The sequence below is a fragment of the Bison bison genome, unplaced genomic scaffold (genome assembly GCF_000754665.1).
Source record: "Bison bison bison isolate TAMUID 2011002044 unplaced genomic scaffold, Bison_UMD1.0 scf7180017864519, whole genome shotgun sequence".
Taxonomy (NCBI): Eukaryota; Metazoa; Chordata; class Mammalia; order Artiodactyla; family Bovidae; genus Bison; species Bison bison.
Window position 1 is genome coordinate 12,369,862 of NW_011495072.1, and position 16,139 is coordinate 12,386,000.

Below are 16,139 nucleotides of genomic sequence, written 5' to 3' on the forward strand. Positions count from 1 at the left end.
CAGTGCTCAGCTTTCTTTGTAGTCCAACTCTCACATCCCTACATGACTACTGGAAAAACCATAGCCTTGACTGGACGGACCTTTGTTGGCAAAGTAACATCTCTGCTTTTTAATATGCTGTCTAGGTTGGTCATGACTTTTCTTCCAAGAAGTAAGTGTCTTTTAATTTCATGGCTGCAGTCACCATCTGCAGTGATTTTGGAGCCCCAATAATAAAGTCTGCCACTGTTTCCACTGTTTCCCCATCTATTTGCCATGAAGTGATGGGACCAGATGCCATGATCTTAGTTTTCTGAATGTTGAGCTTTAAGCCAACTTTTTCACTCTCCTCTTTCACTCTCATCAAGAGGCTCTTTAGTTCTTCTTTGCTTTCTGCCATAAGGGTGGTGTCATCTGCATATCTGAGGTTATTGCTATTTCTCCCAGCAGTCTTGATTCCAGCTTGTGCTTCTTCCAGCCCAGGGTTTCTCATGTTGTACTCTGCTATAAGTTAAATAAGCAGGATGACAATATACAGCTTTGATGGACTCCTTTTCCTATTTGGAACCAGTCTGTTGTTCCATGTCCAGTTCTAACTGTTGCTGCCTGACCTGCATACAGGTTTCTCAGGAGGAAGGTCTGATGGTCTGGTATTCTCATCTCTTTAAGAATTTTCCACAGTTTATTGTGATCCACACAGTCAAAGTCTTTGCCATTCTGGAACTCTCTTGCTTTTTTGATGATCCAGCAGATGTTGGCAATTTGATCTCTGGTTTCTCTGCCTTTTCTAAATCCAGCTTGAATATCTGGAAGTTCACGGTTCATGTACTGCTGAAGCCTGGCTTGGAGAATTTTGAGCATTACTTTACTAGCGTGTGAGATGAGTGCAGTTGTGTGGTAGTTTGAGCATTCTTTGGCATTGCCTTTCTTTGGGATTGGAATGAAAACTGACCTTTTCCAGTCCTGTGGCCACTGCTGAGTTTTCCAAATTTGTTGGCATATTCAGTGCAGCACTTTCACAGCATCATCTTTCAGGATTTGAAATAGCTCAACTGGAATTCCATCACCTCCACTAGCTTTGTTCGTACTGATGCTTCTTAAGGCCCACTTGACTTCACATTCCAGAATGTCTGGCTCTAGGTGAGTGATCATACCATCATGATTCTGGGTCGTGAAGATCTTTTTTATACAGTTCTTCTGTGTATTCTTGCCACCTCTTCTTAACATCTGCTTCTATTAGGTCCGTACCGTTTCTGTCCTTTATTGACCCCCATCTTTGCATGAAATATTCCCTTAGTATCTCTAATTTTCTTGAAGAGATCTCTAGTCTTTCCCATTCTGTTGTTTTCCTCTATTTCTTTTCATTGATCATTGAGAAAGGCTTTCTTATTTCTGCTTGCTATTCTTTGGAACTCTGCATTCAAATGGGTATATCTTTCCTTTTCTCCTTTGGTTTTTGCTTTTCTTCATTTCATAGCTATTTGTAAGGTATCCTCAGCCATTTTGCTTTTTTGTATTTCTTTTTCTTGGGGGTGGTCTTGCTGTCTGTCTCCTCTACAATGTCATGAACCTCTGCCCATAGTTCATCAGGCACTCTGTCTATCAGATCTAGTCCCTTAAATCTGTTTCTCACTTCCACTGTAAAGTCATAAGAGATTTGATTCAGGTCATACCTGAATGGTCTAGTGGTTTTCCCTACTTTCTTCAATTTAAGTCTGAATTTGGCAATAAGGAGTTCGTGATTTGAGCCACAGCCACAGTCAGCTCCTGGTGTTGTTTTTGCTGACTGTATAGAGCTTCTCCATCTTTGGCTGCAATGAATCTATCTATCTGATAGATGTGAAATCTATCTGATTTCAGTGTTGACCATCTGGTGATGTCCATGTGTAGAGTCTTCTCTTATGTTGTTGGAAGAGGGTGTTTGCTATGACCAGTGTGTTCTCTTAGCAGAGCTCTATTAGCCTTTGCCCTGCTTCATTCTGTATTCCAAGGCCAAATTTGCCTGTTACTCCAGGTGTTTCTTGACTCCTACATTTGCATTCCGGTCCCCTATGATGAAAAGGACATCTTTTTTGGGTATTAATTCTAGAAGGTATTGTAGGTCCTCATAGAACTGTTCAACTTCAGCTTCTTCAGTGTTACTGGTCAGGGCATAGACTGGGATTACTATGATATTGAATGGTTTGCGTTGGAAACAAACAGAGATCATTTTGGCATTTTTGAGACTGCATCCAAATACTGCATTTCGGACCCTTTTGTTGACTATGATGGTTATTACATTTCTTGTAAGGGATTCTTGCCCATAGTAGTAGATATAATGGTCATCTGAGTTAAATTCACCCATTGCAGTCCATTTTAGTTCGCTGATTCCTAAAATGTTGGTGTTCCCTCTTGCCATCTCCTGTTTTTTCACTTCTAATTTGCCTTGATTCATGGACCTAACATTCCAGGTTCTTATGCAATATTATTGCTCTTTACAGCAATACAGTAACCACACAGAACCTTTTGTTTCAGGGAATGCTATCTCTGGTGACAGTCCAAGAAGCTTAACTATGACTTCTGTAACAGCCCCAAATGGTCAGGAATTGATTGATCACTGACAGTTCCCCAATTTTTGTCCCTGCTTCCAACTTAGGACCAACCAGAGAGAGCTAAATATGTCCCCCAACCAATCACACAGGGTGACCCATTTAAATCCGGAAGTTTTCCCAGGCCAGCAGTCTCCAGTCAGGGCACATTGGAAAACTCCTTTTTTCCTACTATAAAGTTTCTCACTCTTCTTCCTGCCTTTGAGCCAAGACACAAGTGCAAATCTCTGTATGTGTTGAGTAATTACAAAATAATTTCTAGATGAAAATCATCCTTAATCTAATTTTGAAAGTAATTAAAGATTAATAATTATTTTTTAGTGACAATAAAATGTATTTGCTTTTAAAATGTGATGATTGGTGGCATTTGAATCAAGACTATTTAGGTTGCAGATAAAAGAATTCTACTGATACTAGTTTAAACAAAAAAGACGAGAATTCTTTGTCGATACCCTTTATTAGTTTGAGGAAGCACTACTCAGAGTTTTTAGTTTGCTCAGAATTTTTAGTCATAAAGATGTAGAATCCATCAAAATTTTTTCCACATTTACTAGGGTAAATGACGTTTTTATTCTGTTACTGTGGTAAATTATAAGATTAAAAAAAACGTGTTAACCTAACCTGACATTACTGGTATACATTTATCTTTTATATATATGTGTGTCCATATATAATGTTATGTATATACATATTATAGTATTATATGTGAATATTTAGTATACATTTTATGTTGTATTCATATAATTATATACATAGTATATATATTATATTATTGTATCCATATACATTGGAAAATACCCTGATGCTGGGAGAGATTGGGGGCAGGAGGAGAAGGGGACAACAGAGGATGAGATGGCTGGATGACATCACCGACTCTATGGACATGAGTTTGGGTAAACTCCAGGAGTTGGTGATGGACAGGGAGGCATGGCGTGCTGTGATTCATGGGGTCGCAGAGTTGGACATGACTGAGCGACTGAACTGAACTGAACATTATATAGTATGTGTATGTATATTATTGTTTGTGAAATAATATTTCTCAAAACAAATGATTTTTCTTGATAGAGACAGACAATTTGATATGACAGCTTTTTATAAGGATCATCTTTAGGAAGAGATCATGTAATTTTGGAAATTCAAAAGGAGAAAGACTATTTTAAACATTTAAATTTAGGTCAAGATTTTGTCTTCTACCTTGGAATTTATAAAATACATTTCTTAATAGGAAAATAGCCGATTTCCTTAAAGTTTTTGTACAAAAAAATTCGGTATTTTAAACCCATATAAAATATCTCTATTTTTTTTATTTTTTATAGAAAATTTTCACTACTGGTGATGTCAACAAAGATGGGAAGCTGGATTTTGAAGAATTTATGAAGTACCTTAAAGACCATGAGAAAAAAATGAAATTGGCATTTAAGAGTTTGGACAAAAATAATGATGGTTTGTCTTTATTTTCTGTTTATCAACAGCTATGAAGAAGTACTTCTCATGCTTCCAAAAGTTTAAAAGAATGTATATTTTAGTCTTTTTTAGATGATAATTACTGCTTGTGCTAATATTTGTTTTTCTTAGTATATGATTTTTATATAGAATGTTTTTAGTGGAGAAAAGTTATATGTAGTTTTGTCCAATGAATCATAAACTGTGAGTAGGGCCTTTTGTAAAATATTAATTATGGAACCTTATGCTGATTTGACTTTAAGTTACGGTTTAAAAATAACAATTATATTTTCTTGCTCTCTGAGCAAGAGAGATTTATTTTTATTCATACTAAGCACAAGTGTTTTATATTCTAAACTTTAAACAACTTTCAGATTATTTTATATTTGATAAGTTGTTTTGAAAGAATTCCCTGTGATCAGAGAAGATACTCTCTGATTATGAAAGTTAGAAAAGAAAATATCAGATAGATATTTAAATATATACCTTCTGATTGGGATTATGGTTTTTCTATTTATTAATAGCTTGGAGTTAGAGTCCCAGTCATATAGAACAAAAAGCAAGGGCCACAGTAGGAGAAAGGAAGCAGCTATCAAACCCTTATCACCAGAGGCAACCTTTGATAAGAAGAGGGAGTTTATTTTAAAAATACATAATGTAGCCTCAGACCCCTCCCCATGCATAAGTGGTTGAGGCCATTCCATTCACAGATTTATTATTCAATAAACAAGTTAAACAAATAAACAGAAAATATGGTTCATACCAGGGTAGGCAAACTTTTTTGTTGTTTAATAAAAGGCCAGATAGGAAATATTTAGCCTAGTGAGCCATGTGATCTCAGTTGCAAGTACTTATCTCTGCTGTCATCCTGCAGAAATAGCCTTAGAGAGTATGTAAATGAGTGGGCATGGCTGTGTACCAATAAAACTTTATTTGTAAAAGCAAGCAACTGGCCGTATTTGGCCAGAAGGTTATAGTTTGCTGAAAAGTGAAAGTGAAAGTCGCTCAGTCGTGTATGACTCAGCTATGTGTGTGTTAGTCGCTCAGTGGTGTCCAACTCTTTGCAACTCTATGGCCTGTAGCCCACCAGGCTCCTTTGTCCATGGGATTCTCCAGGCAAGAATACTGGAGTACATAGCTGTTCCCTTCTCCAGAGGATCTTCCCAACCCGGGGATTGAACCCAGGTCTCCCACACTGCAGGCAGATTCTTTACCAGCTGAGCCACCAGGGAAGCCCAAAGTGAGTTACTTAATCATGTCCGATTCTTTGCAACCCCATGGACTATAGAGTCCATCGAATTCTCCAAGTCAGAATACTGGAGTGGGTAGCTGTTCCCTTCTCCAGGGGTCTTCCAAATGCAGGAATCGAACCCAGGTCTCCTGCATTTGCAGGCAGATTCTTTGCCAGCTGAGCCAAAAGGGAAGCCCAAGAATACTGGAGTGGGCAGCCTGTTTCTTCTCCAGCAGATCTTCCCCACCCAGAAATTGAACCGGTGTCTCCTGCATTGCAGGTGGATTCTTTACCAACTGAGGTATCAGCGAAGCCCTGGTTTATACTGAACCTTAACTTTAGTTAGATTCAAGGCAAGTTCCTTCAAACAAACAACTAAATCCTTTGAATGGTTTTAATGATTGTTCAAATCTGTGACTCTCAGCTAGGAAGAACTGAGTTTGTGGTGGAAAGTAGTAGTGTTAGGACATTTATTAGCACCCATAAACCTTACATTGTATGCCCCAAGTCTACCTTAGTCTAATCTTATAGAAAAATTCAATTCTTACAGTCAACTTAGTTTCTTCCCACAAACTTTCATCCCACCCTGAACTCTCTGCACAGAAGGGACTGTCTGTATAGTGTTAGGTCAGGTAGTTCCTGGGAGATGGAGCGAACTAAGGATCATCTCCAGATAAGTAGAGGCTGATCTACTTATGTATGTATGGTGTGCACATATCAATTGTTAATTTCAGAAAGTTCTAAATGAACCAGAAGAAATAAAGGTGAAGTCTTTCTATTTTATTTTTTAATTGAAGTATAGTTCATTTACAATGTATTAGTGGTGAAACTTATGATACATTTGTAGTAGATCAAACAGTTTCCTCTCAATTTATCTTGTTTGTATATTTAAAAACACTTTCTCATTATAGGTTCATATTTGTGTTTATTAGACTTTCATATAGGAAACTGGGACTTCTCTGGTGGCTCAGTGATAAAGAATTTGCCTGCCAATACAGGAGACACGAGTTTGATCCCTGGGTTGGGAAGATTCCCTGGAGAAGGCAATGGCAACCCACTCCAGTATTCTTGCCTGGGAAATCCCATGGACAGAGGAATCTGGCAGGCTGTAGTCCATTGGCTTGCAAAAGAGTTAGACACAACATAGCGATTAACCAACAACAAAGGAAAGCATATATAATCTATCCTAATTATTCATGAATTCTGTATTTGAGAATTTGTCTACATGATAAAATTTAACTCCAAAAGTAACCCCCAAGTTGTACTCACAGTACTTTTGCAGTCATTCATGGATTTGCATAGAGAAGCTACAAGCTTCATTTGCTTGGTGAACACATTTCTAGCTGAGACAGAATAAGGTGACGCTCTGCTTCCCTGTTGTAGCTTTTGTACTGTAAATAAGTCCTTCTCCAGCCTACTTGGTAGCATGTCTTTTGCATTTTTGTGTTTTTTGTTGATGATTTCACTATTTACAATGGCTCCCAAAAGCAGTGCTGAAATGTTGATCCACATTCCTAAATGTGGGAAGGCTGTGAAGTGTCTTTGGAGAAAAATATATGTGTCAAAACACTTTACTCAGACAAGAGTTATAGTGCTATTGACCATAAGCTCACTGTTAATGAGTCAACATTTGTGTGTATATATATATATGTATATATATATATATATAAAACAAGGTGTATTTAAATAGAAACACACAGCAAACAAGCTTTTGTATTGATCAGTTGATGAGAAAATTGATGAGAAAACCAGAGGCTTACAGGAACCTAACCCCATATTTCCCTTAGGAACAATGGTTCCGTTTCCCTTAATTCTGTGTTCACAGTGACCTTATAGAAAGTAACCAGTGTGAATAGTGAAAATCAACTGTATTTCTTTGAGAGGGCAATTATAAAGGTGACTATTCAGAATGGTGTTTGAAGACTTTCATTGCTGAAAAGTCTGGCTGTTTCTGAAAGCCTCTGGCTGTCCAGATTCTCATGCTGCTCCTTTCTTCTTCCTAGAAAGTTCTCTCCCAATCCTGTCATCCCTTCAAAGTCCTTCTCTTAAATGTAGTCTTTTCCTCTCACCACTAACAGTAATTTTTGTCTTCCTCTTTTCCTGGAGAACTTTGCTATTAATCCTGGTTTGGCATCAGACCGTCTCTTCTTTTGTTTCATCCTTTTCTATTCATACTAGTCTTACGATCATCATGAGTCTGTGAGCTGCTTCAGGGAAATGCAGTCTTACAATTTACTGCTTGTATTTTCTCTTTCTTCTTCTCTGATTCTTCTCCTTTCCACAGCATGCTCTAATTGCTCTCATGATAATAATTTTCCTTCTTACATCATCCTGTTATCCCTGCTTTCTTCATTTTTATTGCTAGATCTCTCAAAAGAATATTTCACACTCTTTAGCTTCATTTAGTCATTTTTCTACTTTCTTTTAACTCAGTGAATACATCTTTATGCATAATTAATGCTTCATCATTTAATAAATGCATACTTTATATTTAAGAGATCCTACCTTAACTGAATTTACTTCAGAATTTGAGTGTCTTGATTTGTACGTCAGTTCTGTTGCTTCTTAATGTGGTTTCTTTGTAGGGCCATGTAAACTCAGTCTCTTCTTTCAATGGAATCATTATTTACCTACAAGGCTGTTGTGATTTTTGAATGAAATAATATATGTGTACTTATTTAATATATTTGTTAAAATTTGAGTTGGTGTTTCAGTATGTATTTAAGCAAATCTGTAACTCATCTTAATTCATAGTATTACCTTAATCAATTCAAGGCTTTCCCTTATAAAGTAAGGGATTTGAAAGTCATATTTCTAAGGTCCTTGTCAGTTCTGAGTTTATAATTTTTATTTTTTAAAGGAAAAATTGAGGCTTCTGAAATTGTCCAGTCTCTCCAGATACTAGGTCTAACTATTTCTGAACAACAAGCAGAATTGATTCTTCAAAGGTAAGCTCATCTATTGACAACTGTTTTTTTTTTTTTTTTATTTTAATATCTGGTATTAGAGATCTGCATTTGTAAGCATGGCTTAAAACAATTCTCTGCACCTTATCATTCCTTACAATATCTTTCCCTGCTTTTCTCCCTTTTCATTTTGTGTGTGCTCGTGCACCTAGAGTGTAGGAATGAGAAAACTCTCTCAAGGCCTCCAGGCCTGGTGGAATGACAGGAAGGTGCTAAGTCTCTACAGAAGGAGCCTAAAAGTTTTAGTACTATCTTTTTTCCTATTTGGTTTCTAATGTGACAGTAGAACTCATTGTTTCAAGATGAGGAGTCAAGCAGATGCATCACTTCTTTATCTTATGCATGACATGACTGGATAAGACAGAAATCCTAAAGGTCTCCTCATTGACTGATAAAGAAACTGATTTGAAAAAAACAAGTCGAATAAAAAAAAATGGCAGAAAAACTGAACAGACATTTTTCCAAGAAAGATATACAGGTGGCCAACAGGCACATGAAAAAATGTTCAACATTGTTAATCATCAAAGAAATGCAAGTCAGAACTACAGTGAGATAGCACCTCACACCTGTGAGCATGACCATCATCAAAAAGACCTCAAATAAGGAACGCTGATGAGGACATGGAGAAAAGGGAACCCTTGTACTTTGTTGGTGGGAATGTAACTTGATGCACCCACTATGGAACACAGTATGCAGGTTCCTCAAAAAACTAAAAATAGAGCTGTTTGATCCAGCAATTTCACTCCTGGGTACATATCAAAAAAAAAAAAAAATGAAAAGACTATTTCAAAAGATGCATGCACCCAGAATTCATAACAGCACTATTTACAATAGTCAAAAAGAAGCAACCTAAGTGTCCATCAACAGATGAATGGATAAAGAAGACATGGTAGATATATATAATGGAATATTACTTAGCCATAAAAAGGATGAAAATTTTCCATTTGCAACAACATGGATGGACTTAGAGGGATTATGTTTAGTGAAATAAGTCAGACAAAGAAAGATAAATACTGTATATTATCACTTATATGTGGAATCTAAAAAACTAGTGAACAGAAAGGAAACAGACTCATAGATATAGTGAACAAACCAGTGGTTACTAATCGGGAGATGAAAGTGGGGAGGGCAAGATAGGGAGACAAGAGGTGCAAACTACTATGTGTAAAATAAATAGGCTACAAGGATATATTGTGCAGCACAGGGAATAAAGCCAATATTTTATGATCACTATAAGTGGAGTATAGTCTATAAAAATTTTGAATCACTGTTGTACACCTGGAACTGATATATTATAAATCAGTTGTACCTCAATTTAAAAAAAAGAAAAAAGAGAAAATATGCCCCCCCCACATAAAAATAAATACCTATTTCTTTCAGAAAATAGAGATACAGTTTGAACATTATTGCCCAGGGCAGTCAGATTTACTGTGTTATTTCACAGGATAGAGTGATAATTTCTAAAGTCTAAGTGTCCTTGAAGGCTTTTTTGTTACAAATACAGTACAGGGACCAATTAAAAAAAAATTGGTAACAGAAAATAGAAAACGATAGTTACATTATATTAGTATTCTTGTCAGTGTTTTTAGTCTTCAACATTACCTAAAAAGTTTCTTCCAAATGGCTTTATTGTCACGTTTATCTCCTTTTGTATCTGTAGTGGTAGCATTTTCCTCCCTTCTGTCTATTCAGAATTTCTTCTGCAAGCAGCTGTTTAATAGAAAGGCCCAAACCTCAGAGCTATGCATTGGCATCCCTTTTGTTAACATCGAATCAGAAAGCCTTTCCTGAGGAAATGTAAAGCTAAAACATGAAAAGGAGATAAACAGCATTTAAAAATGTTTATTTTTGGCCTCACTGTGTGGTGTGCAGTTTTCCAACCAGGGATCCAACCCATACCCCTTGCAGTGGAAGTATGGAGTCCTAACCATTGGACCACCAGGGAAGGCCCTTAAAATAGCATTTTGAAAGTGGAATATGGGGTATGTAATATTCTGCCCCAAGGCCACATTTTTCCAGGAAACAGAGTATTTCTTTGATTTGCTGGCCAGAAATCGTATTCCTATATTCCTTTTGATAGCTTTAGGACCAATGCAAATTCCAGCCTAAGCTCCAGAGTAAATCACAGGTAATATAGAGGGTAGATTTTTAAATGACGCTATATAATTGTATATATAAATATTTTATGACAACCTTATTGATAAGTAGTTTACATACCAAAAAAATTCATTCTTTTAAAGTGTATAGGTCACTTGTTTTTAGTATTTTCAGGGAGTTGTGCAACCATCACCATTATCTAATTTTGGAACATTTTCATCAACCCCCAGAGTAACTGTATCCACTAGCAGTCATTCCTTACTCCTCACCCTGCAAGCTCCCAGCAGCCACTGATCTTTGTCTGTTCTGGACATTCACAAAAAAATGGAAGCATTCAGCATGTGGCATTTGTGTCTGGCTTTTTTCACTTAGCGTGTTTTCAGGCTTCATCCATGTTGTAGCATGCATCACTACTTCATTCCTTTCTTAGACCAAGTTATATTCCATTTTATGTATATATCACACTTTATTTATCCATTCATCTACAGATGGACATTTGGGTTGCTTCCACTTCCAATATTTTTTGCTTCCAATATTCAGCTATCATGAATATTGCTGCTATGAATATTTGTGTACACAGTTTTTATTTGTGTACACAGTTTTATGTGAACTTGTTTATAATTCTCTTCGGTATATACCTAGTGAAGAATTGCTGGGTCATATGGTAACTCTGTGTCCAACTGGTTGAAGAACCGACAGACTGCTTTCCATAGTGATTGCACCATTTTACAACCCCAGCAGCAGTGTATGGAGGACCTGAATTTCTCCACATCTTCCCTGACGTTATTTTCCGTCTTTTGATTTTTAACCATGAGTATGTGGTTATGAAGTGGTATCTCATCATGGTTTTTTTTTGTTTCCCCAGTGGCTAATGTATATTCTTTTGCACTGTTAGGCTATTACTATTATTATTAGCACTTATACTTTTTCAGTAAAAATTTTAGAATATGTTTGGATTAGAGAAGAAGCTCAATTTTCCCTTTTATGAGACTTCTTTGTTACTCGACTTCTTTGTTACTCGCTCAAAACACTTTACTTCTGAAGCTTCTGGTCACCAAATATGTGGGTTTCCCCCCCCCAACAGGCAATTCTCAGTGATGCCAGCTGGATGTGATACAGTGTAATTCAGTTCTAACATTGTTGACCTGGAGGTAGTGTCAGGTCCCACAAGTTCAGGGCTCAGTTTCACAAGACTGCTCTCCACTTCAGATGCCAATCACAAGGAGTAGGAGGTCCCTAGATTACCCACATATTCTGTCTGACTTGGCTACAGATCAGAACTTCCCATGACCTTCTCCCCATTGGATTCAGTTACTTGCCAGACGGGTTCACAGAACTTGGGGAAATGTGTACTTGTGTTTTTCAGTTTATGAAAGCATATAAAGGATACAGGTGAACAGCCAATAAAAAGATACACACAAGAGGAGGTCTGGGAGGGTCCCAAGCACAGGAGTTAGGATGTGTCACCCTGCTGGTGTGTTTATTAACCAGAAGCTCCCTGAATCCTATACTGTAGGGATTTTTATGGAGGCTTCTTCACATAGTCATGATCAGTTATTAACTCCATTTTCAGTCTCTTTCCCCTCTCTGGAGAATTGGGGGCTGGGGTTGGGAGGGAAGGGGCTGAAAATTCCAAGCTTCTGATCATGGCTTAGTTTTCCTGATGACCATTCCTCATCCAGGTGCCCAGCCAGAGTTGCCTCATTAGAACAAGAGATGCCCTAGAGCTTGTATCACTGACAAAGTAGAAGGGCTGTAGGGACTCTGAGCCAGGAGCAGGGAACAGAGACCAAATTATACATTTTCTATTATCTCACAATTGTGTTTTCAGTAGTAGAAATCACAGATTTCCCCTTGACGGCTCAGCCATCAGTGTGACTCATATATCTCCAAATGTCAGTTTCTTTTCTGCCATTTCACTGTCTCCTACCTTTTCCAAGACTGAATTCATGGAAAAGAAATGTGAAAGGTGCTGTTTGAAACAGCTGTGGCTGAATCATCAGAGTATGAGACAGGAACCATAGCCTATTGAAATATAGCCTCCTAGTTCTCCTTTTTCAGTAGAAGATGTGGTGGGGAGTAGCTGAAATAGGTGTCTCTCCCAAATATGTATGCTTCATGTATCTTTATCTTCTGCTTTCAAATAAAAAAGCCACTTTCGTTCTAGGCTCTCATCTCCATCCATCTTTCCTCTCATTTCCTTACCTCTAGTTCCCTCTCTACATCTATTGAGGACATTGGCACTTGTCAAATGGTCATTTTCTCTTTGTCCAAAGTCCTAGGAAACCGCAGTATTCATGCTGGTGGTCCCCCTTACTTTTTAGCATTAATGTTCCTCACTTTCCTCAACACCTGAGCCTTTTATTCCATTTTGCTTCAGTAGCCCACTCTCTCTCCAATTGTATCATAACTTGAAGCTGCTCCTCCTCCGAAGTCTTAAATACCTGTATCCTACCTTATGAGCCTTCTTCCTCTAGATTCTACACTGCCTTGCTCCTCTGGTACTTGCATTTTGACTTACAGACCTCTGGCCCCTTCATTTCTACCAGTTCATCAATCTTCTCTTGATTCTTTCACCATTCCTACTTGCTTTCTCCCAATCCTGAACTATCCTCTCAGTTGTTCTCTTTGCCCCAGCATTTGGACTATGAAGTATTTCCAGAGAAAAATGAAACTGTACTGATCCAGGAATAACCAAGACATTCTTGGAGAGCCATAAGGAGCTGGGGGCCTGCTCCATCAGATTATCAAGAGTTGTTATAAGCTATAATTAAGATATAGTGAGTGGTGTTGCTATACAGATAGACAAATTGACAAATGGAACTTACCCTCCCAGTAACAGACTCATCCATGTTTGGGATTTGTCACACAAGAGAAGTAGCTTTGCAAATCCCTTTGAAAAGAAGAGACTATGCAATAAATGGTACTAGTGCTTCTGGTTATCCATGCAGACAGAAATACAGTTGGATACCTGCCTTACGCCATGCATAGAAATCACAGAAATAGAAGGAAAATTATGGTTACCAAAGGGGAAAGGGTAAGGGGAGGGATAAATTAGGAGTATGGGATTAACAGATACAAACTACTAAACACAAAATAGATAAGCAACAAGGATTTACTGTATACCACATATTCAGTATCTTGTAATAACCTGTAACAGAAAAGAATCTGAAATATATACAACTGAGTCACTTTGCTATATACCTGAAACTAGCATAATATTGTAAATCAACTATATTTCAATTGAAAAAAATCAAACTAAATGTGTAATACCTCTAAGGGAAAAATAAGCAGATGTCTATATCTCAGTATAGGGAAGAGTTTATTTTAAAAAATACAGAAGTCAATAACCATAAATGAAAAGATTGATACATTCAGCTATATTAAAATTAAGAGCATCTAGGAGATCAGACCAGTTAATCCTAAAGGAAATCAACCCTGAATAGTCATTGGAAGGATTGATGCTGAAGCTGAAGATCCAATATTTTGGCCAGCTGTTGCAAAGAACTGACTTATTTGAAAAGACCATGATGCTGGGAAAGAGTGAAGGCAAAGGAAAAGGGGGTGGCAGAGGATGAGATGGTTAGATAGCATCACTGACTCAATGGACATTAATTTGAGCAAACTCTGGAAGATAGTGGAGGACAGAGGAGCCCGGCGTGCCACAGTCCATGGGGTCACAAAGAGTTGGACATAAATTTAGCGACTGAACAGCAACAATAATTCATGGATACTATAAATAAAGTGAAAAGACACAGTACTTGCTAATTTATAATTTGAAGGATTAAATCAATTATATAAAAAACTACACACATTTAAGAAGAGGACACAGCCCATTAGAAAAATGGGCAAAAGATATGAACAAGCATTTCACAAGAAGAAAAAAATGGATAGCAGATGAATAGGATAAGTTGGTCAACTGCATTAGTAATTTGAAGAGAAATACAGTTTAAACCCACACGGGACTATCTTAAGTTTGTTGACACTGAGGATTCTGTGGCTGTAAGCTAGAGCTTAAAATTCATTTATTCATTTAGTTAGTAATTTGCTCTGTGCTAGGCACTGTTTTAGACACTTTGGCCATATCAGTGAATAAAATAAACAAACATCCATGCCTTGTAGAGGATGTTTGCATGTGGAGGGTTGAGGGATAGGATCAGACAATAAGCAATTGCATTAAAATGGAAAGTAGTACTAAAAATAGAGTAATAAATATGGCAACCCTAAAGAATAATGTTATAAACATCAGTAGTAACTAGGACTTAGGCAAATATGAAATGTTAATACCTGTGTGCTAGAACAAATGAAAATTTAAGTGTAATTTCATGTATGCATATCAAAGTTAAAAGTGAAGCCAGAAAATATCAAAAATATCTGAAAATAGCATTTTATTTGTCTGTTGTCTTTATGCATCACTTTCACACAATTCATAGAATAAATAAAAAATCTGGAGGAGATGCTTAAGCTTTTTTTTTTTCAGAAATATTCATTAATTAAACAAATAATTGAGCACAATCTTTTTGCTGACCACTTTATGTCCTGGGTCTCACAGTAGTGAACAAAACATTCAAAATCCTGGGCAGTTTAGAGTCACTTCTAGGGGAAAAAACAGGTACAAATTACATTATTGCCAAGAAACTTCTAAAACAAGCAAAAAGTTAATGAAAAATATTCAAGGCTACAATATATTAACTGTAAATAGTGAAGATAAGGTACTAGGATTTCTTAAGACTCAAAAGGCCGAATCACCAAGTTTGATTTTTTAAAAATTCTGTTTATTTTTAATTGATTTATGGTTGCTTTACAATAGATTTTTTAAAATATATAATCACTGCTAGTTTTCTTAGCACAGAGAAAACTGGAGAAGGAAATTGATAGTGTATATTGAGTACATTCAAAAGTTACATCCAAATGTTAAAATAGAACATTAAGAACTGTCTTCCTGAGCCAGTGTAAGAAAAATGAATCATTAGTTTATTCATTACTACTCCCCATTTTTTTTTAATTTTTGAAAATTTATTTTAATTGGAGGCTAATTACAATATTATGGTGGTTTTTGCCATATGGTCACATGAATCAGCCATGGACTACCCCCCAATTTTATCTTCATTAGCTCACTGACTTGGAGTTTGATGGAGCACCAAAAGTAGCTTTTAGTGAGATCCATAAATTTGGAGTCCTTTTTTATTTAAAATGGTTAAAACTAACAGATCATCAAATGCTTGTTGCCATTTGTCATTTCCAAAAACCTTAGAAGAATATTAAGTTGGAAGAAAAATTGTCATTCTGCAACATGGCCAATAATGTTATTTTTATTTAAAATTATATTTTATTTTTTAATAAGCTTCTTTTTGTTTTCAGCATTGATGCCGATGGGACAATGACAGTGGACTGGAATGAATGGCGAGACTACTTCTTATTTAACCCCGTTACAGATATTGAGGAAATCATCCGTTTCTGGAAACATTCTACTGTGAGTCCACTTTATGTATTAATTGTCACTTATTTGGAGCTGTAAACCATTGGTATAGTTATTATCCAGGAGTACTCTGCAACACTTGTGGGTCAGGTGCCTAAGTCTCTGTAGCTAGCTCATTGACTTATAAGAATTCTACATACCCTGTTAGGTGTGGGGACTTCCCTGGTGGCTCAGACGGTAAATCATCTGCCTATGTGGGAGATGTGGGAGACCTGGGTTCAATCCCTGGGTCGGAAAGATCCCCTGGAAAAGGAAATGGCAACCCACTCCAGTGCTCTTGCCTGAAAAATCCCGTGGACGGAGGAGCCTGGTAGGCTACAGTCCATGGGGTCTCAAAGAGTCAGACATGACTGAAT

The 16,139-nt window shown here is 37.0% G+C and overlaps 1 protein-coding gene across 2 annotated transcripts in view; it reads left to right on the forward strand.

Annotated features, from left to right (window-relative positions):
- LOC104981701 (calcium-binding mitochondrial carrier protein SCaMC-1) overlaps positions 1-16,139 on the forward strand; it is a 58,272-nt gene that overhangs the window by 7,489 nt on the left and 34,644 nt on the right. For both annotated transcript variants that reach the window (XM_010830942.1, XM_010830943.1), the window contains exons 2-4: positions 3,884-4,010; positions 8,102-8,189; positions 15,666-15,777. In XM_010830942.1, the coding sequence (XP_010829244.1) occupies positions 3,884-4,010; positions 8,102-8,189; positions 15,666-15,777 (327 nt within the window). The remainder of the gene's footprint in view (positions 1-3,883; positions 4,011-8,101; positions 8,190-15,665; positions 15,778-16,139) is intronic.